General features: G+C 35.0%; 1 protein-coding gene across 1 annotated transcript in view; it reads left to right on the top strand.

The window, feature by feature from the left end:
* LOC145281510 (rasGAP-activating-like protein 1) overlaps positions 1-23,874 on the top strand; it is a 668,245-nt gene that overhangs the window by 522,274 nt on the left and 122,097 nt on the right. The window contains exon 4 of the mRNA XM_080132211.1: positions 20,804-20,865. Coding sequence (XP_079988337.1) covers positions 20,804-20,865 — 62 coding nt within the window. The remainder of the gene's footprint in view (positions 1-20,803; positions 20,866-23,874) is intronic.

Here is a 23,874-nt window from a genome sequence, read left to right as displayed (position 1 = left end):
TTATTTGCACAACGTGTCGGCCATCTTCAGGAGTATCTTGCCAAACTCAAGAATTTTTGAGATGAGGATTGATAATGTTTATTATTTGTATTATTCGGACTACTGCTTGTTTCTTGAGTGTTATTTGCACAACATTTCGGCCATCTTCAGGAGTATCTTGCCAAACTCAAGAATTTTTGAGATGAGGATTGATAATGTTTATTATTTGTATTATTCGGACTACTGCTTGTTTCTTGAGTGTTATTTGCACAACGTGTCGGCCATCTTCAGGAGTATCTTGCCAAACTCAAGAATTTTTGAGATGAGGATTGATAATGTTTATTATTTGTATTATTCGGACTACTGCTTGTTTCTTGAGTGTTATTTGCACAACGTGTCGGCCATCTTCAGGAGTATCTTGCCAAACTCAAGAATTTTTGAGATGAGGATTGATAATGTTTATTATTTGTATTATTCGGACTACTGCTTGTTTCTTGAGTGTTATTTGCACAACGTGTCGGCCATCTTCAGGAGTATCTTGCCAAACTCAAGAATTTTTGAGATGAGGATTGATAATGTTTATTATTTGTATTATTCGGACTACTGCTTGTTTCTTGAGTGTTATTTGCACAACATTTCGGCCATCTTCAGGAGTATCTTGCCAAACTCAAGAATTTTTGAGATGAGGATTGATAATGTTTATTATTTGTATTATTCGGACTACTGCTTGTTTCTTGAGTGTTATTTGCACAACATTTCGGCCATCTTCAGGAGTATCTTGCCAAACTCAAGAATTTTTGAGATGAGGATTGATAATGTTTATTATTTGTATTATTCGGACTACTGCTTGTTTCTTGAGTGTTATTTGCACAACGTTTCGGCCATCTTCAGGAGTATCTTGCCAAACTCAAGAATTTTTGAGATGAGGATTGATAATGTTTATTATTTGTATTATTCGGACTACTGCTTGTTTCTTGAGTGTTATTTGCACAACGTGTCGGCCATCTTCAGGAGTATCTTGCCAAACTCAAGAATTTTTGAGATGAGGATTGATAATGTTTATTATTTGTATTATTCGGACTACTGCTTGTTTCTTGAGTGTTATTTGCACAACGTGTCGGCCATCTTCAGGAGTATCTTGCCAAACTCAAGAATTTTTGAGATGAGGATTGATAATGTTTATTATTTGTATTATTCGGACTACTGCTTGTTTCTTGAGTGTTATTTGCACAACGTGTCGGCCATCTTCAGGAGTATCTTGCCAAACTCAAGAATTTTTGAGATGAGGATTGATAATGTTTATTATTTGTATTATTCGGACTACTGCTTGTTTCTTGAGTGTTATTTGCACAACGTGTCGGCCATCTTCAGGAGTATCTTGCCAAACTCAAGAATTTTTGAGATGAGGATTGATAATGTTTATTATTTGTATTATTCGGACTACTGCTTGTTTCTTGAGTGTTATTTGCACAACATTTCGGCCATCTTCAGGAGTATCTTGCCAAACTCAAGAATTTTTGAGATGAGGATTGATAATGTTTATTATTTGTATTATTCGGACTACTGCTTGTTTCTTGAGTGTTATTTGCACAACGTGTCGGCCATCTTCAGGAGTATCTTGCCAAACTCAAGAATTTTTGAGATGAGGATTGATAATGTTTATTATTTGTATTATTCGGACTACTGCTTGTTTCTTGAGTGTTATTTGCACAACGTGTCGGCCATCTTCAGGAGTATCTTGCCAAACTCAAGAATTTTTGAGATGAGGATTGATAATGTTTATTATTTGTATTATTCGGACTACTGCTTGTTTCTTGAGTGTTATTTGCACAACGTGTCGGCCATCTTCAGGAGTATCTTGCCAAACTCAAGAATTTTTGAGATGAGGATTGATAATGTTTATTATTTGTATTATTCGGACTACTGCTTGTTTCTTGAGTGTTATTTGCACAACGTGTCGGCCATCTTCAGGAGTATCTTGCCAAACTCAAGAATTTTTGAGATGAGGATTGATAATGTTTATTATTTGTATTATTCGGACTACTGCTTGTTTCTTGAGTGTTATTTGCACAACGTGTCGGCCATCTTCAGGAGTATCTTGCCAAACTCAAGAATTTTTGAGATGAGGATTGATAATGTTTATTATTTGTATTATTCGGACTACTGCTTGTTTCTTGAGTGTTATTTGCACAACGTGTCGGCCATCTTCAGGAGTATCTTGCCAAACTCAAGAATTTTTGAGATGAGGATTGATAATGTTTATTATTTGTATTATTCGGACTACTGCTTGTTTCTTGAGTGTTATTTGCACAACGTGTCGGCCATCTTCAGGAGTATCTTGCCAAACTCAAGAATTTTTGAGATGAGGATTGATAATGTTTATTATTTGTATTATTCGGACTACTGCTTGTTTCTTGAGTGTTATTTGCACAACGTGTCGGCCATCTTCAGGAGTATCTTGCCAAACTCAAGAATTTTTGAGATGAGGATTGATAATGTTTATTATTTGTATTATTCGGACTACTGCTTGTTTCTTGAGTGTTATTTGCACAACGTGTCGGCCATCTTCAGGAGTATCTTGCCAAACTCAAGAATTTTTGAGATGAGGATTGATAATGTTTATTATTTGTATTATTCGGACTACTGCTTGTTTCTTGAGTGTTATTTGCACAACGTGTCGGCCATCTTCAGGAGTATCTTGCCAAACTCAAGAATTTTTGAGATGAGGATTGATAATGTTTATTATTTGTATTATTCGGACTACTGCTTGTTTCTTGAGTGTTATTTGCACAACGTGTCGGCCATCTTCAGGAGTATCTTGCCAAACTCAAGAATTTTTGAGATGAGGATTGATAATGTTTATTATTTGTATTATTCGGACTACTGCTTGTTTCTTGAGTGTTATTTGCACAACGTGTCGGCCATCTTCAGGAGTATCTTGCCAAACTCAAGAATTTTTGAGATGAGGATTGATAATGTTTATTATTTGTATTATTCGGACTACTGCTTGTTTCTTGAGTGTTATTTGCACAACGTGTCGGCCATCTTCAGGAGTATCTTGCCAAACTCAAGAATTTTTGAGATGAGGATTGATAATGTTTATTATTTGTATTATTCGGACTACTGCTTGTTTCTTGAGTGTTATTTGCACAACGTGTCGGCCATCTTCAGGAGTATCTTGCCAAACTCAAGAATTTTTGAGATGAGGATTGATAATGTTTATTATTTGTATTATTCGGACTACTGCTTGTTTCTTGAGTGTTATTTGCACAACGTGTCGGCCATCTTCAGGAGTATCTTGCCAAACTCAAGAATTTTTGAGATGAGGATTGATAATGTTTATTATTTGTATTATTCGGACTACTGCTTGTTTCTTGAGTGTTATTTGCACAACGTGTCGGCCATCTTCAGGAGTATCTTGCCAAACTCAAGAATTTTTGAGATGAGGATTGATAATGTTTATTATTTGTATTATTCGGACTACTGCTTGTTTCTTGAGTGTTATTTGCACAACGTGTCGGCCATCTTCAGGAGTATCTTGCCAAACTCAAGAATTTTTGAGATGAGGATTGATAATGTTTATTATTTGTATTATTCGGACTACTGCTTGTTTCTTGAGTGTTATTTGCACAACGTGTCGGCCATCTTCAGGAGTATCTTGCCAAACTCAAGAATTTTTGAGATGAGGATTGATAATGTTTATTATTTGTATTATTCGGACTACTGCTTGTTTCTTGAGTGTTATTTGCACAACGTGTCGGCCATCTTCAGGAGTATCTTGCCAAACTCAAGAATTTTTGAGATGAGGATTGATAATGTTTATTATTTGTATTATTCGGACTACTGCTTGTTTCTTGAGTGTTATTTGCACAACATTTCGGCCATCTTCAGGAGTATCTTGCCAAACTCAAGAATTTTTGAGATGAGGATTGATAATGTTTATTATTTGTATTATTCGGACTACTGCTTGTTTCTTGAGTGTTATTTGCACAACGTGTCGGCCATCTTCAGGAGTATCTTGCCAAACTCAAGAATTTTTGAGATGAGGATTGATAATGTTTATTATTTGTATTATTCGGACTACTGCTTGTTTCTTGAGTGTTATTTGCACAACGTGTCGGCCATCTTCAGGAGTATCTTGCCAAACTCAAGAATTTTTGAGATGAGGATTGATAATGTTTATTATTTGTATTATTCGGACTACTGCTTGTTTCTTGAGTGTTATTTGCACAACGTGTCGGCCATCTTCAGGAGTATCTTGCCAAACTCAAGAATTTTTGAGATGAGGATTGATAATGTTTATTATTTGTATTATTCGGACTACTGCTTGTTTCTTGAGTGTTATTTGCACAACGTGTCGGCCATCTTCAGGAGTATCTTGCCAAACTCAAGAATTTTTGAGATGAGGATTGATAATGTTTATTATTTGTATTATTCGGACTACTGCTTGTTTCTTGAGTGTTATTTGCACAACGTGTCGGCCATCTTCAGGAGTATCTTGCCAAACTCAAGAATTTTTGAGATGAGGATTGATAATGTTTATTATTTGTATTATTCGGACTACTGCTTGTTTCTTGAGTGTTATTTGCACAACGTGTCGGCCATCTTCAGGAGTATCTTGCCAAACTCAAGAATTTTTGAGATGAGGATTGATAATGTTTATTATTTGTATTATTCGGACTACTGCTTGTTTCTTGAGTGTTATTTGCACAACGTGTCGGCCATCTTCAGGAGTATCTTGCCAAACTCAAGAATTTTTGAGATGAGGATTGATAATGTTTATTATTTGTATTATTCGGACTACTGCTTGTTTCTTGAGTGTTATTTGCACAACGTGTCGGCCATCTTCAGGAGTATCTTGCCAAACTCAAGAATTTTTGAGATGAGGATTGATAATGTTTATTATTTGTATTATTCGGACTACTGCTTGTTTCTTGAGTGTTATTTGCACAACGTGTCGGCCATCTTCAGGAGTATCTTGCCAAACTCAAGAATTTTTGAGATGAGGATTGATAATGTTTATTATTTGTATTATTCGGACTACTGCTTGTTTCTTGAGTGTTATTTGCACAACGTGTCGGCCATCTTCAGGAGTATCTTGCCAAACTCAAGAATTTTTGAGATGAGGATTGATAATGTTTATTATTTGTATTATTCGGACTACTGCTTGTTTCTTGAGTGTTATTTGCACAACGTGTCGGCCATCTTCAGGAGTATCTTGCCAAACTCAAGAATTTTTGAGATGAGGATTGATAATGTTTATTATTTGTATTATTCGGACTACTGCTTGTTTCTTGAGTGTTATTTGCACAACGTGTCGGCCATCTTCAGGAGTATCTTGCCAAACTCAAGAATTTTTGAGATGAGGATTGATAATGTTTATTATTTGTATTATTCGGACTACTGCTTGTTTCTTGAGTGTTATTTGCACAACGTTTCGACCATCTTCAGGAGTATCTTGCCAAACTCAAGAATTTTTGAGATGAGGATTGATAATGTTTATTATTTGTATTATTCGGACTACTGCTTGTTTCTTGAGTGTTATTTGCACAACGTTTCGACCATCTTCAGGAGTATCTTGCCAAACTCAAGAATTTTTGAGATGAGGATTGATAATGTTTATTATTTGTATTATTCGGACTACTGCTTGTTTCTTGAGTGTTATTTGCACAACGTGTCGGCCATCTTCAGGAGTATCTTGCCAAACTCAAGAATTTTTGAGATGAGGATTGATAATGTTTATTATTTGTATTATTCGGACTACTGCTTGTTTCTTGAGTGTTATTTGCACAACATTTCGGCCATCTTCAGGAGTATCTTGCCAAACTCAAGAATTTTTGAGATGAGGATTGATAATGTTTATTATTTGTATTATTCGGACTACTGCTTGTTTCTTGAGTGTTATTTGCACAACGTGTCGGCCATCTTCAGGAGTATCTTGCCAAACTCAAGAATTTTTGAGATGAGGATTGATAATGTTTATTATTTGTATTATTCGGACTACTGCTTGTTTCTTGAGTGTTATTTGCACAACGTTTCGGCCATCTTCAGGAGTATCTTGCCAAACTCAAGAATTTTTGAGATGAGGATTGATAATGTTTATTATTTGTATTATTCGGACTACTGCTTGTTTCTTGAGTGTTATTTGCACAACGTGTCGGCCATCTTCAGGAGTATCTTGCCAAACTCAAGAATTTTTGAGATGAGGATTGATAATGTTTATTATTTGTATTATTCGGACTACTGCTTGTTTCTTGAGTGTTATTTGCACAACGTGTCGGCCATCTTCAGGAGTATCTTGCCAAACTCAAGAATTTTTGAGATGAGGATTGATAATGTTTATTATTTGTATTATTCGGACTACTGCTTGTTTCTTGAGTGTTATTTGCACAACGTGTCGGCCATCTTCAGGAGTATCTTGCCAAACTCAAGAATTTTTGAGATGAAGATTGATAATGTTTATTATTTGTATTATTCGGACTACTGCTTGTTTCTTGAGTGTTATTTGCACAACGTGTCGGCCATCTTCAGGAGTATCTTGCCAAACTCAAGAATTTTTGAGATGAGGATTGATAATGTTTATTATTTGTATTATTCGGACTACTGCTTGTTTCTTGAGTGTTATTTGCACAACGTTTCGACCATCTTCAGGAGTATCTTGCCAAACTCAAGAATTTTTGAGATGAGGATTGATAATGTTTATTATTTGTATTATTCGGACTACTGCTTGTTTCTTGAGTGTTATTTGCACAACGTGTCGGCCATCTTCAGGAGTATCTTGCCAAACTCAAGAATTTTTGAGATGAGGATTGATAATGTTTATTATTTGTATTATTCGGACTACTGCTTGTTTCTTGAGTGTTATTTGCACAACGTGTCGGCCATCTTCAGGAGTATCTTGCCAAACTCAAGAATTTTTGAGATGAGGATTGATAATGTTTATTATTTGTATTATTCGGACTACTGCTTGTTTCTTGAGTGTTATTTGCACAACGTTTCGACCATCTTCAGGAGTATCTTGCCAAACTCAAGAATTTTTGAGATGGGGATTGATAATGTTTATTATTTGTATTATTCGGACTACTGCTTGTTTCTTGAGTGTTATTTGCACAACGTGTCGGCCATCTTCAGGAGTATCTTGCCAAACTCAAGAATTTTTGAGATGAGGATTGATAATGTTTATTATTTGTATTATTCGGACTACTGCTTGTTTCTTGAGTGTTATTTGCACAACGTGTCGGCCATCTTCAGGAGTATCTTGCCAAACTCAAGAATTTTTGAGATGAGGATTGATAATGTTTATTATTTGTATTATTCGGACTACTGCTTGTTTCTTGAGTGTTATTTGCACAACGTGTCGGCCATCTTCAGGAGTATCTTGCCAAACTCAAGAATTTTTGAGATGAGGATTGATAATGTTTATTATTTGTATTATTCGGACTACTGCTTGTTTCTTGAGTGTTATTTGCACAACGTGTCGGCCATCTTCAGGAGTATCTTGCCAAACTCAAGAATTTTTGAGATGAGGATTGATAATGTTTATTATTTGTATTATTCGGACTACTGCTTGTTTCTTGAGTGTTATTTGCACAACGTGTCGGCCATCTTCAGGAGTATCTTGCCAAACTCAAGAATTTTTGAGATGAGGATTGATAATGTTTATTATTTGTATTATTCGGACTACTGCTTGTTTCTTGAGTGTTATTTGCACAACGTGTCGGCCATCTTCAGGAGTATCTTGCCAAACTCAAGAATTTTTGAGATGAGGATTGATAATGTTTATTATTTGTATTATTCGGACTACTGCTTGTTTCTTGAGTGTTATTTGCACAACGTGTCGGCCATCTTCAGGAGTATCTTGCCAAACTCAAGAATTTTTGAGATGAGGATTGATAATGTTTATTATTTGTATTATTCGGACTACTGCTTGTTTCTTGAGTGTTATTTGCACAACGTGTCGGCCATCTTCAGGAGTATCTTGCCAAACTCAAGAATTTTTGAGATGAAGATTGATAATGTTTATTATTTGTATTATTCGGACTACTGCTTGTTTCTTGAGTGTTATTTGCACAACGTGTCGGCCATCTTCAGGAGTATCTTGCCAAACTCAAGAATTTTTGAGATGAGGATTGATAATGTTTATTATTTGTATTATTCGGACTACTGCTTGTTTCTTGAGTGTTATTTGCACAACGTTTCGACCATCTTCAGGAGTATCTTGCCAAACTCAAGAATTTTTGAGATGAGGATTGATAATGTTTATTATTTGTATTATTCGGACTACTGCTTGTTTCTTGAGTGTTATTTGCACAACGTGTCGGCCATCTTCAGGAGTATCTTGCCAAACTCAAGAATTTTTGAGATGAGGATTGATAATGTTTATTATTTGTATTATTCGGACTACTGCTTGTTTCTTGAGTGTTATTTGCACAACGTGTCGGCCATCTTCAGGAGTATCTTGCCAAACTCAAGAATTTTTGAGATGAGGATTGATAATGTTTATTATTTGTATTATTCGGACTACTGCTTGTTTCTTGAGTGTTATTTGCACAACGTTTCGACCATCTTCAGGAGTATCTTGCCAAACTCAAGAATTTTTGAGATGAGGATTGATAATGTTTATTATTTGTATTATTCGGACTACTGCTTGTTTCTTGAGTGTTATTTGCACAACGTGTCGGCCATCTTCAGGAGTATCTTGCCAAACTCAAGAATTTTTGAGATGAGGATTGATAATGTTTATTATTTGTATTATTCGGACTACTGCTTGTTTCTTGAGTGTTATTTGCACAACGTGTCGGCCATCTTCAGGAGTATCTTGCCAAACTCAAGAATTTTTGAGATGAGGATTGATAATGTTTATTATTTGTATTATTCGGACTACTGCTTGTTTCTTGAGTGTTATTTGCACAACGTGTCGGCCATCTTCAGGAGTATCTTGCCAAACTCAAGAATTTTTGAGATGAGGATTGATAATGTTTATTATTTGTATTATTCGGACTACTGCTTGTTTCTTGAGTGTTATTTGCACAACGTGTCGGCCATCTTCAGGAGTATCTTGCCAAACTCAAGAATTTTTGAGATGAGGATTGATAATGTTTATTATTTGTATTATTCGGACTACTGCTTGTTTCTTGAGTGTTATTTGCACAACGTGTCGGCCATCTTCAGGAGTATCTTGCCAAACTCAAGAATTTTTGAGATGAGGATTGATAATGTTTATTATTTGTATTATTCGGACTACTGCTTGTTTCTTGAGTGTTATTTGCACAACGTGTCGGCCATCTTCAGGAGTATCTTGCCAAACTCAAGAATTTTTGAGATGAGGATTGATAATGTTTATTATTTGTATTATTCGGACTACTGCTTGTTTCTTGAGTGTTATTTGCACAACGTGTCGGCCATCTTCAGGAGTATCTTGCCAAACTCAAGAATTTTTGAGATGAAGATTGATAATGTTTATTATTTGTATTATTCGGACTACTGCTTGTTTCTTGAGTGTTATTTGCACAACGTGTCGGCCATCTTCAGGAGTATCTTGCCAAACTCAAGAATTTTTGAGATGAGGATTGATAATGTTTATTATTTGTATTATTCGGACTACTGCTTGTTTCTTGAGTGTTATTTGCACAACGTTTCGACCATCTTCAGGAGTATCTTGCCAAACTCAAGAATTTTTGAGATGAGGATTGATAATGTTTATTATTTGTATTATTCGGACTACTGCTTGTTTCTTGAGTGTTATTTGCACAACGTGTCGGCCATCTTCAGGAGTATCTTGCCAAACTCAAGAATTTTTGAGATGAGGATTGATAATGTTTATTATTTGTATTATTCGGACTACTGCTTGTTTCTTGAGTGTTATTTGCACAACGTGTCGGCCATCTTCAGGAGTATCTTGCCAAACTCAAGAATTTTTGAGATGAGGATTGATAATGTTTATTATTTGTATTATTCGGACTACTGCTTGTTTCTTGAGTGTTATTTGCACAACGTTTCGACCATCTTCAGGAGTATCTTGCCAAACTCAAGAATTTTTGAGATGAGGATTGATAATGTTTATTATTTGTATTATTCGGACTACTGCTTGTTTCTTGAGTGTTATTTGCACAACGTGTCGGCCATCTTCAGGAGTATCTTGCCAAACTCAAGAATTTTTGAGATGAGGATTGATAATGTTTATTATTTGTATTATTCGGACTACTGCTTGTTTCTTGAGTGTTATTTGCACAACGTGTCGGCCATCTTCAGGAGTATCTTGCCAAACTCAAGAATTTTTGAGATGAGGATTGATAATGTTTATTATTTGTATTATTCGGACTACTGCTTGTTTCTTGAGTGTTATTTGCACAACGTGTCGGCCATCTTCAGGAGTATCTTGCCAAACTCAAGAATTTTTGAGATGAGGATTGATAATGTTTATTATTTGTATTATTCGGACTACTGCTTGTTTCTTGAGTGTTATTTGCACAACGTGTCGGCCATCTTCAGGAGTATCTTGCCAAACTCAAGAATTTTTGAGATGAGGATTGATAATGTTTATTATTTGTATTATTCGGACTACTGCTTGTTTCTTGAGTGTTATTTGCACAACGTTTCGGCCATCTTCAGGAGTATCTTGCCAAACTCAAGAATTTTTGAGATGAGGATTGATAATGTTTATTATTTGTATTATTCGGACTACTGCTTGTTTCTTGAGTGTTATTTGCACAACGTTTCGGCCATCTTCAGGAGTATCTTGCCAAACTCAAGAATTTTTGAGATGAGGATTGATAATGTTTATTATTTGTATTATTCGGACTACTGCTTGTTTCTTGAGTGTTATTTGCACAACGTGTCGGCCATCTTCAGGAGTATCTTGCCAAACTCAAGAATTTTTGAGATGAGGATTGATAATGTTTATTATTTGTATTATTCGGACTACTGCTTGTTTCTTGAGTGTTATTTGCACAACGTGTCGGCCATCTTCAGGAGTATCTTGCCAAACTCAAGAATTTTTCTGTCAAATTCGGGAATCATTTTGTCGAACTCTGCGCATAATTTCAAACATTTTCATTTATTTAATCCACGGCGGTAGCATGCTCTTGTTTCGTCAGCCATGACGGAATAGATGTCTTAAATAATTTGTAATTCCTCATATTGCCTACACTAGGGATTGAACCGTGAACCCTTATAAGAATGTCACTTATAACTGAATTTTACCTAGTACTTTATCTCCGGACAATTCTAGTATACATTTTGGGAGCCTTAAACCTATTTTTTTTTTTTTTTTGTTTTTTGGGGTTTTTTTTTGCTTTTAGATGTTTTACAATCTTACTACTTATCAATATGGGTCTCTACTTATCGCTATATATTGTATATATACATACACATATATATATGTATATATATATATATATATATATATATATATATATATATATATATATATACACACACATTCGTGGTGATGTTATTTATTATTTATAATTAATAGTTCTTATGTTGTATTAAATCCTATGCTAGTTCTGATTAGTAGGTGATCGTCGTCCAGCATATGCATTGTTTCTTTAAGTCGTCTTACTCTTCATCGTTCTTCTCTATTCATAATTTAATACAAACGTATAATAAACCAATGTAACAACAGCGGGTTGAGCTACCACATCTGCTGGCTTCCAAATCCCAACCAAGAAAGATGCCAAATTTCAATTTAAAATTTCATAGTATGCATTTGCAAGTTCTTTTTATTTTTTTTTTATTTTATTTATTTATTTTTTTATTTTTTTACCATATTTTATAATTGAGAAGTCATTCTCACTCGTTGCTAATATAATTCAGGGGGCATAATTTGAAACTAATTGGAGCAACATAACTCGAATATTCGGGGCCAAAAAATACTATAACAATTGTTAGCATAAACGTGATTAGCTACTTCAATCAAATACCTGAGTATTTGTACAAATTTAAACGATTTTTAAGAAGGTTCTACACGGAAATTTGAATGTTTCTTGAAACTTAAATATTTTTTTTTTTTTTCATATTTGATCAAGCAGTTCAAATTCAATTTAAAATACACTGATATCAAGGTCAAAAAGAACTCGAATTTATGAGGCGCAATGATTGTCAGCTTAGAGATGAAGAACATTATGAAAGTACTAACATTGAAGAGAGTAGAAAGTTGATCTTTTGGCAGCTTCATAACTCTCACTTTCTCCTTTAGTCCTCACATTCCATAAACGATATTTCTGACAAAGGGGAAAGAATTGAGTTTTTCTGAGTCGGAATCTTTCTATATCACACTTATCATTGTATTTTGTTTTCTTTTTTTTTTTTAAGTAGTGCTGTTTTTTTTGTTTTTTGGGTTTTTTTTTTTAATCTTTTGTTTTTTGTTTGCCTTGTTTGGAGCAATGTCCATTAAAACACACACACACACACACACACATTAATAAAAAACATAAATTACATTTTATTGCCTATAAGGCGCTAATGATATGAGTTTGAAAACAACAAATTGTAATCAAAAGGAGTTCGTTCTGCAAATGTTTACAAGGAACAATCAAAGACTGGGGCTCATTCGAACACCATCCATGAAAATAGCGATAGAGTAGAGAGTAGCAATTTCTCTCCTATGAGAAGTCAGTTGTGGTGAAGAGAAGAGACTCCACCCCACCCCCATCCACCTGTAAGTTTTTTTTTACTTTGTCAAGACAAGAAAAAAATGTTCTGTGCGGCACCACTCCGAATATAATAATATAATCCATTTTAGGACATACCTGACTCATATAGATAGAGAACTACGTCTTGTACTTTCTGAAGCAGTAGAATGATCCAACCATTTTTCCTGCGACTTTAGCAACAGATTGGATCTATGTCTTCCATTTAAGATCTCAAAGGAAAGTACTGTCTGTTTATTTACTGAACTGAAGCGGCGGTACTCAGCCTAGATAGATTGAACCAGCTTCCCCCAAAGGAGGAAGTTTCATAGGAATATCAAATTCACAAGCTGTTCCCAGCCGCTTGTATATCCCTATAATGGGAGATGACGACTAGGTTGTTTTTTTTTTCAGTTCTGGCGGGGAGGTATCGACGTTCTCCTACATACAGCGCTTAGTATTCCCAAATGGCCATTCATCTAGTACTGACCAGGCTCAACGTTGCTTAACTTCGATGCTCTAATGAGAACTTGATTATGCCGTATGTATGTTTATGTTTTGATGAAGAAGAAAATTGTACTTTTAGATTTTAAACTTTGATATTCGTATTCTGTGGACAGGGGAGCGTAATTTGCTTTCCGATTTTCCTTATGGGAATAATTGCTTTAGAATTAAATCGGTTTGAAACTCGAACGGCCTCCAGAAACGAATTAAGTTTGTATTCTTCTAAGTTATTACTGTATACAATTTATCAACAAGTGAAAAAAAAACTGGATAAACAAACATGTTAAATTTTTGTAATTGTATATTTGACGAAATCAATCTGTTTTGTAGAACACAAGACATTTTAAAGTAGATATTTTCCTTTTTATATAAACCAAATTTAATGGCAAACTAATTTTGGTAAATGGTTCTGCTTTCCAACAAATATCTTTTTAAGTTATTCTTTTAAGTTTTCATGTAATCTATCTTATTTCAACTACTTGAATAGGATTCGCCAAAAGCAAATTCAATTTAAAATACGCTGATATATTTACATTCGTCTATCCATCTTTCTTTCTTTTAACTTTCTTATTTTGCTTTAGCTGAGGATGCCAGACATTCACCCATTATCTCATACATTCCAACCGAAAGATCATTTTAAGATTCTAACCGTCCCTTTAAGTTCAATTGCTCGTATGTCTCTTGCACTTGGTTCTCCGGGTACATTTGGCCATAGTTTTTTTTTCCATGAGTCCGGTTGCTCCTATAATTATTGTAATGATGGAGATCTTCCTAAGATTCCAGTTTCTTTTCATGTCGTATATAAGACTTTGGTATTTCGTTATATTTTCCCTCTAAGCTCTGTTCAACCCAGCATCATTGGAGGCACTAACTCTTACTAATGGTTGTTTCTTCCTCTTTCTTGTCCCATACCACTATGTCAGGTTTAATAGCTCCGTTTTCTAGGTACATAACTGTAGGAGTTGTATAGTTACAGTGGATGATGTACGACTTATTTCCATCCGTTCTTTCTGGCATATGTTACACATATATTTTTTAAACTATTCTTTTAATTGTCCATGTAATACATTCATCCATCCATTAATCTGCCATTTTCTCAGAAACAACTGGTGGAATTTCAAACTTGGTAACAGATTGGTGCATAGATCAAGGGTTCGTCACTGAAGTGACCTCTAGAAATTTATGTCCAAAAGGTCATTTAACAATTAATGCTTCATTAAACTCAAAAATCATACTACCTTCCATTCTCGACGGTGTTGTTCTTTGTATGTGTGTGTTTTGCCTGAAAAAAGACTGAGATAATCTCGTGAGCTGTGATAAAAAGCCATCTGGCATGCTTCTTAAATTATTTATTAAATTAATATATTAAAAAATAAGGTCTTAGAAAATTAATGATTTGTTCAACACGATCGGCTCTTCGTATTTTTGAACAATATGTATCAAATTCTTTAGGATCCTTAAAACTGACGAATATGAAATTTGGTGTCAATTGATGGAGTAGGTTTGGCATTTATCGAGTACATAGACACAAACCAATTTAACTATATGCAATGCTGATTCTGCATTGGCGTCAGACGCTATAATTAAGTAAAGATGACATTCAAAAGGTATCATATATCTAGTCTGAAGAATGCAAGGCAAGAAACTCTTCTAACTCTACTAACCCAAGAACTCTCATTCATTCTTTCAACTGGACCATACCATCGAAGTCTACTCTTCCGCACATATTTCCCTATACTGTCCAGATATCATTTTCTCTGAGGTCATCAGAACTAAGCCTGTTCTTAAGCTCTACATCAAGCATATAATATCATTCTCATATCAGTTCTCCCCATGCAACACATCTCCTCAACTCTCACTCGCCAGGTTTATCTTCCATACATCATCACACTGTGTACATATACCTTGTAAGGAAGAAGAAAAAAGACCTATTAAATTTTAAACATTGATATTAGTATTATGTGGGTGGACTAGTACATTTTTCATTTTTCCTTATGTGAATAATTGCTTTCGAATTAAATCTGTGTGGAACTCAAACGATCTCCAAGAAAGAATTGATTTTGTATTTTAAGTTAACAAGTGACGAAGATAAGCTAACAAAAAAGAACACATACAAAAAAAAAGAAATTTAAAAAAAATAGCTAAACCTTAACAATATACTGTGTATGCTTAGAACACAATAAACGAGTTTTCAGGTTAGATTATCCTTTGTTGTGGCCAAGATAAGTAAGTTGATATCTATTGTTTGTTTTAACAAGTCCCTCTTTTGGGGGAATGAGAAACTAAACGTAAATATTCTTTTTGTTTCGCTTTCGTTTCCAGATGTTGTTCTATTGTTTTGCTTGAGTAATGCTTCCGAAAGTTGTCTTGATGCTAATGCAGGTGCGATACTACTGCCAATTATTTCGAAACAAGATGCTTGCATCGAAATTATGGAGGATAGTGTTGTGTCTTTGGGCCGGGCGTTTTTTGCGAGAGGGACACAGTCGGTCGTCACCGGAGAGAGGCCTGAGTATCGTGTGAATAACTTTTCTGTGCAAGCCTTTTTCTTGAATATTATTTTTTTTTTTTATTTATCGCCTTGTCAGCCCGTCTATTTCGGGTAAACATTGTGCTTTAAGCGACAAATAAATATTTATATAGATTTATTTTCATACGGACACTTCCCTCCCCACTTTTCGTGATCTGCGAGATCTCGTGGGGATTTCCGGTTTGAAGGGCTAAGTGAGCCCTTTTTTAATGTGACTTCAGACGCATCGCACGCGTTTTTCCTCGCTCCGATCAATCGCCCCCCCCCCCATACAGCATGAGATTTTTTTTACCTAGTTAATAAAACATATTCAGCGTAATACGTTGTTATGTCGATTTAATTTGAGTTGAAACTGCCTGCCTGACGCACGATTTCTTCAGTCTGAGGGCCGATGTATCAACGCTGATGCTGAAGCAAAATTTCTAAGAATAAATGCCGAGAAGCAGAACAGATAGTTTTCTTCTTTTTTTTTTCTTTGCTTTTTTTTTTTTTTTTTTTTTTTTCTTTTTTGACAAAGCCTGACGTCTACTCGAAGATAAAGGTTAATGAATGTAAGGTGGTCACTGAGACAGCAGCTTAATGATTGGTTTTGGAATGAAATTGGTAGAAATTATATTAGTTAAGGGAGCGGGACAGCAAGAACTTTTTACATTGGACTTGAAGACGTTCATGTCGTAATAAGCTGGGAAGCAGGCTAGTGGAACAGAGTTCCATCATCGGGTAATTCAAGGAAAGAAGCTTTGTTCACAGAATTTGTATTTAGATTTGGACAGAGATAGATAGTAGGGGAAATTGTTGATAGTGGTTGTAGCTTGACGAGTGTTATTTGTAAAACTTTGTGGGGAACATAGATTGATGCTCGGATGAGCACTTGCCATGAAAATAATGATAGAGCAGAAACAGACTCACAATGTCTCTTCTGTGGGAAAGAGGTTGCAGGAGGAGAAAAGGGCATCACCTATTTGGTTTCAAAGTGGGTTTTGAACTCTGTCAAGGCAGGATAGAGTGCTCCGAGTAGCTCCTCCCCAGACACGGCAAGAGTACTTCATTTTAGGGTGCATTTGGATCCCATACACTTAGAGGATTGCATCGGGAATGATATACCTTTTGGAGTGGTACCGTACTCAACAGATATACATTCTTAAATGGAGAAGTGTCACTCAGAGCACTATTTTTTACTTTGACACAGTACAAAATCGATTTTGAAATTAAGTAAAAGATATTTCTTTTCTTTCCTATATCCCCTTCTTTTATAGAAGAGACGTTGCTAGACTCTCTCTACTCTATTGAACTTTAAATCGAAGACTTACATCAAATTCGTTGCTAAAGTAGCTAGAAAAATAGTTGGATCATCTTACCACTCCAAAAGGTATATCACGCCTGACACTCTACCTGTATAAGAATTAAAATGTCATAAGGTGTAGTACTGTCATCACATCTAGGAAGATACTGCTAAGAGCATCCTTTTCTTCCTTGACAGAGAAAAAAACTAACTTCAAAATCTAGTGGTTGATGTCCTATTGCTCTTTCTTGCGAAACTGACGTCGCTAGTCTCTCTCTACTCTACCTTTATTTTCATGTTAAGTACTCCACTGAGATCCACTTTCTTGTTTCCCTTCCTGTAACTCTTTCATAGTAAAAGCTTGTCTGTTTGAAAATAAACATAGTTCTTAGAAATTGCATTTAGTTTTAAATACTCATAGAAAGAAAGGAAAATTCTGTAGTGAAACTAAATGCAATTTCTAAGAACTATGTTTATTTTCAAGAATGCCTCATCTGTGGAATCCAATACCATGGAGCTGCTTCCTAGCTGATTGCAACATGGTCGCTTTCAAGTCCAATGTGAACAAATTCTTATCAGTACCAGAAGAGTGACCGTTTGGGACTACCAAGGCACTGTATGTAGGTAGAAGGTTGTCAGTCCTCCTGCTTTGCAATGTCTGTAGTGGCGGCATGCACACACATTAACAGCCATATGAAAAAAACTATGGAATTTAGCAAACACCATTATCTTGCGTGCGTTTGAAAAAATGATGATAATAAGTTGGTTCATTGGATGGTGATGTCTTGTTGTTAAGGTAATGATAGTAGTAGCCAAAATTTATGTTTCTTCCGCTTTCATTACAGTTGCAATTATGCAAGAAAATCAAAGAAACAACACAAACAACAACATCTTAGCTCAATAGCGTCATATGTTTTAATGTTTTATTCTTTTATACAGAGTGACCCCAAAAAACGGGCTCCAACTCTAACTAGGCCCCGTTTCTTAGTGCTTTGTCCAAATGAAATGAAACTTGGGTCATAACTAGTTTATTATATTCAAGACATCACATCAAAACACTAGGGTCTTTGGCGTTTTTTTCTCCGTTGACTGTAAAATGCTCAGAAAAACAATTGAATGTCCTCTGTTTTTTTGGGAGGGTCACTCTGTAAATATATATGTTTTGTTTCGTCTGCTTCGCAGATGGAGCAAACGACGACAGAGGTTAGAAAAAAATGATTCCAACACAGTCAGCTTAAAATAAAAGAAAACACTTGCCTACTTCCAATGTTTATCTCCTTTCCTGGAGGGGGGGGGGGCTGTGACACAAGGTTGAAAAAAATGAGATTTGAAAGCCAGTATCATAGAGGAAGAGCATTTTGGCTTGCATAAAATGGCTGATCAGTCATCAGTATTCCCTGGTAGAGGCGTCCCAGGTGATTATCAATAAACTAATTCCTTTTGAAATGCAGAGAAGGCAATGCTTCGGAGGACAGACATCCTAGAAATGCAGCGTAGGACCATACATCAGCCACCATAGAAGGAAGTTTCATAGGAGTATGAAATTCACAAGTGGTCCCCAGTCACATGTATATCCCCATTAGGGGAGATGACGACATAAGGTTTTTGCAACTCTTGCAGGGAGGTGTCCCCCCCCCCTACATACAGCGCCTGCTATTCCCAAATTGGTCACCCATTTAGTACTGACCAGGCTTAAAGTTTCTTAATTTTGGTAATCTAATGAGAACTGGTGTGTCAATGTTATTATGATGTATGGGCGAAAGAAGACAGTTTTTTTTGGGGGGGGGGCGGGTACCTAAACTCAGCCAACAGACCTAAGAAGAAAATTTTCTGGGTTTTTTTTTTTCATCATATCTCATTTTGAACTTTTTTTTCATCATATCTCATTTTGAACTTTTTGTCTGTAACATCATATTCTGACATGTAGCTCTAACTCTAATTTTTCTCATGGATTCTATCCTTGAAGAATCTCATTGTTCAGGCAAACTTTCACTAAGTCTCAATCCAAAGGACTTTGTAGTATCGTTCAATAATATGTGGGACACTTTGGTGATCACCTCATCAGTATAATTGATTTTTACTCCACATCTAAAATGGAAACATGTTAAATTGGTTGATTAAGTTGTTGAACAGATGATTTGATCATTCTACATTCCTAGGAAGTATCTGATTTCTGATGCAATCCTCAATCTATATAAGAGTTGCATACATCATGTGATGAAGTACTGCTGCCATGGCACTGCGAGCACTTTATACTTCCTTTTATGAAGTATAAAATCGACTTTACACACTAATTGAAAATTACCGCTCCTGTTCTCTACAACTCTTTTCTCACAGAAGAGACGTTGCTAGTCTTTCTCTACTCTGTCTTTATTTCCATTGCAGACACTCGAATGAGCTTCAGACTCTGGTTCCTCCTTGTAAGATATTCATAGCAAGAACTTGTCTTACTATCACCACTGAAAAGAAATTTTCTTTCTTCTTCCGTATGCCTAACATCAGGTGAAATTTCCAAGAGCTGTGAAACACGTTACCTTAGAACTACTTCCTGCAGACAATGACATGGATGTGTTTAGGTGCAAATGCTTGTCATAAACTGTCTCCATAAAACTTTTTTCATTCCATTAATAATTTCCAATCCTCTCATAATATTTATCATTATTTAATCAACAAATCATCTATCACATTAATCCTTATACTCATTTGGATTTTGGTCTAGATAAATGGTGACATATTAAGAAATTAAGAAAACTCATTTCATTTTAGACTTCCTGTCGATAACGTCTTATCCTGGTTGTAACTTGAAGTGTTAATTTCTAATGGAATTTTCTATTTCTCTGCTTAATTTAACATTACGGGAAGAATACAGTTTTTAACTCTATTTTTCCACCCCACACTCACCTCCATCCAATATTAATACATAATCATCATCATATTTGGTTCAATTTCCATTTTATATGCTGGCATGTGTTGGATGGCTTTTAGAAAATAACGTCCAAACTAACCAATTTCTAGCTAGCTCTTTATTTATCCCTCTTTCTTTCAAGTTCATCATTATCATTTCCTCCCACGTTTTTTCCTGGTCTTCCCTTATGAACTGAACCTGCTCCTCAACTCTTCAATATCTACTAACCCAAGAACTCTCGTCCATCCTTTCACTGTGGGTATACTATCCAAGTTCTCTGTTTCCAATTTTGATAGCTTAACTAAGTTACAGTTTATCTTTATTGTGGTCTTTTCTTAGTTCTACCAGATTCTAGAATACTTACTTTACTTTTGTCTAGATTTTATGACGAATATAATGAGCCAGAACCAAGATCGAATGGTGTAAATAGTCTTGACTTACTTTATCGTAGAACCTTGATATTAGAAATAACAGGTACGTGCCGTGACGAGAGTATTTATATTTATCGATCGTATGTGATCGGAATTCTTTGCAATCCATAAAAACTGGTTTATCAATGTTTTAGCACTCAAAGGGTTAAGATCAATGAGAGATAAAGGACAATATTAAAAGGTTAAAATCAATGAGAGATAGAGGTCAATATTAAACATTACTGTTGAAGAAAAGTATACCATGCAACAAAGTTCCATTGGCAAGCAGTGTTTTGTAGATCATTATTGAAAACGATGTTGCTGAAGAAAAGTTTACTATACGACAAAGATCTAATGGCAAACATGTTGTTACGTTAAATATGATGTAACTGGAGAAATATATACTACGCAACGAAATTCCAGTGGCGAGTACGTTACTTCCACCAACTGAGATCATATTTTTCTTTTTGTTTTATTTATTCCTTAAACTTTCCAGATTGTTTTATTTTGTTTTGTTTTCATGAGAGTCAATAATATCTGGGGTTTTATATTTTTTAATAGTGAAGATGATGTGATTGGCAAAGTTACGCTATCAAGAGATGCTATTGCAAACAATAAAAAAGGTAAGTATATAATTTTTGATTTTCTTACGTTGAAATTAAAAGTAGTGATAATGATCATTATTACGTTCGGACATATAAGATGGAGTTTGCATTATTTTGTAATGTTTTTATTTTTTATTTTTTTTACAAAGGCATCCCCACTTATCAAGACCCAAAGTCCACTCGAGGATAAGGGTTAAAGAGTGTACAGTAGTTAATTGGACAATATAGTAATCTTAGTAATGGAAATTCGGTAAATTTGTTAACTTAAGTGGAACGACTCATCAAGAACTTGTTTACGTTGGACTTGAAGGCAACCATACAACAGCTGGAAAGCAGGAAGACTGAAGAGAGTTCAACAGGCGTGCAGTTCTAAGAAAAAAGCTGTTATCCGAAAGTATTCAATAATGCGACCAACATATAAATGTAAAAGGTCTGTTAATGTAATTGAACAATGCAATAAATAGTTACAAGTTCGGTAATCGGCTTGCAATGTGCACAAGTAATGGCTTGGCTATGCTCATATTACTGTTATACTCTTTCAGGCTAGAATCTTCATCGTCGATATACTATTCAGGATAGTCGATTGTATAAGGAAAAGGGATGTCAGTACTTTCCCTATAACAATTTACAACAAAGAAAAGTCCGTTTGGCGGCCCAGATGGTCAATTTAAAGAATTAAATTTGAAAAAGCTGCATATGGATTCAATTGCGAATTTCTTGAATTATATACTTTACCTTACAGAAAATGACTATAAAGACCCTCTTGTCTTCCCTATAATCTAAAACAAATTTTAAGCTGACAAAACAATTTGGTTTGAAAAGATCTATCCATTTTATTATGAATATCATTTCTATGGAAATCAACCTAGGACATTGATACTGTGATTTATCAGAAGGACATTCGAATACCTCATTGCTACTTTCCTGAAAACAGACTCATATCTTATTATTGAATTATTTTTTGTGAAGATACCTAAAAAAAAAACAGAGTCTATGCTAACAAACTCCAGTCTATAATATTCACACAAAGGTTAAAAGAATTCAGCATGAGATGTTGGTCAGGGTTATTACAAACTTTAAGATGTGAATAGCCAGAATGATTTACAGCCAAAGATTTCCGATTGAGCACATTATAAACTATTGAGCTGTGTTTGGAAATTGTAGTATGCATGAAAAAAAAACTTATGTCGCATAATTTTCATGTTAGTAAAACGGATATATGAAAAAAAATGTAAAGTTTTCCTTTCAATAATAAATGTTACTTTATAACAGATGGTTCCATCTATTTGGTCCATCTTGTAATTACAGACGAAGTTTAATGTATGAGACGTGTCTAAAAAGTAATAGGACTGAGTGCGCTCTATAATATATAACCTAAAGAGGAATCAGCAGATTATGATATTGTAGAACAGTGATGAGGTGAATGAATATGTTAGCCTACATTTTGCCTGACGAAGACTGCAAACAATAAAAAAGAACAAAAATGAAGAATCATTAAAACATAATTGGTAAGAAATTTTTTAAATGCCATTTCATGTTAAGATATGCGCCATGATATAAGTCAAAATCGGAATTAATGTACCTATTTACTATGCCTCCCCACGGGACAGAGTTAGACACCAGGGTCGTTTTTTAACGTAATGTAAAGAATGTGTATGACGTAAATAAATGACACAAAAAGATAGAATGGAATCAACAGGCAGAGAAACAATGGAGAGTAAAAAGGGTATGCAGAACGGCAAGGGGAAAGGAAGATGGATGAGTTTTATGCTAAGTCAGGTAAACAAAATAGATACAAAAAACAGTGGCAGTTTCTCAAATAAGACATAAATGAAATATCACTGTAATTTTGTTTTGTGTTGTTTATATAAACAAAACAAAATTTTGTTGAAACAAAAAAAATGCTTTCTTTTTGATCGCGTGTATGAACTACTAACAATCAACACAACAATCAACACAGGGGTTTAAGAGGAAATATAACACAACAATACTAGATATCAGCCGACAAGCTGCAGGAAGCAAATTGTAGTAATGGAAGCAAATTGTAGTAATGGAAGCAAATTGTAGTAATGGAAGCAAATTGTAGTAATGGAAGCAAAGTGACCGATAAGCTACAGACAGCCATTTTGGATTTTGAAGTCTTTTAATTAGCATAGTTGTATAAATCCTTTATGCTCCGTGCTACTGCTGTCATTGTTATGAGCTCGGTCCTTTTCGTTTGTTGACGCAAACCCCACATGAACTCCAAAAATCAGTGTTTTAATAGGACTTATTTAAAACAGAAACGTATTTACTTTGCATGCATGAGAAGGAGAAAGAGATAACCGGATAACTTGTCTCACTACATTAACTTCCTGTGTACATTGGCCTCTGCCCCTCAATTTCTTGGTGATAGCTGCTAGATATTTCTTCTGTGGTTTAAATCTCGGCAGTTAAGAGAGAGAGAGGGGGGAAGGGGGGTCACCGGAAGTTATGTAATTTCCTCAACTTCTGCCTGAGATGCCGTCTGACTTTTAAGATTTTTTTTTCCACTGAAAATATGGTCCCCATTATGTAACGCTTGTGTGGAATTGAAATCAATTAGTGTGACACCAGCCCTTTTAATTTGTAGACACATCTCACAGCTTAAAATGTGAAATTACATACAAGAAAAAATAATAAAAACAAATATTATTAACTCATACAAGATTGAATATAACCAACTCATGCAGTTACCAGTTTATTTTACTAGTTAACTATTGTATAGTATAACTAATAATTATGAAAATTCCAATTTTATCCATCATCTGTTGTATATTGCTACTATTTATTATTGTAAAATCTTTGTTCAAACTGAAACGTACTTAGATAAACTCTGGCTCATTTATTATCGGGTTATGAGGGGGGCAGCTATTTCAAAACCTTGTAAGAATTTGTGATATATTTCCATTTTATGGACATCTGGCATGAACTCAGAGCTTATAATATTATTGTACATTCTTTGATCCTAGCTCGAAGGCCAGGAAAATGTATTTTAGTTCGAGTTTT

Source organism: Euprymna scolopes, chromosome 1, assembly GCF_053919585.1.
Source record: "Euprymna scolopes isolate OS-2025 chromosome 1, ASM5391958v1, whole genome shotgun sequence".
Lineage (NCBI taxonomy): Eukaryota > Metazoa > Mollusca > Cephalopoda > Sepiida > Sepiolidae > Euprymna > Euprymna scolopes.
Note: the sequence above shows the minus strand (reverse complement) of the source record. Positions and strands in the feature narration are given on the sequence as shown.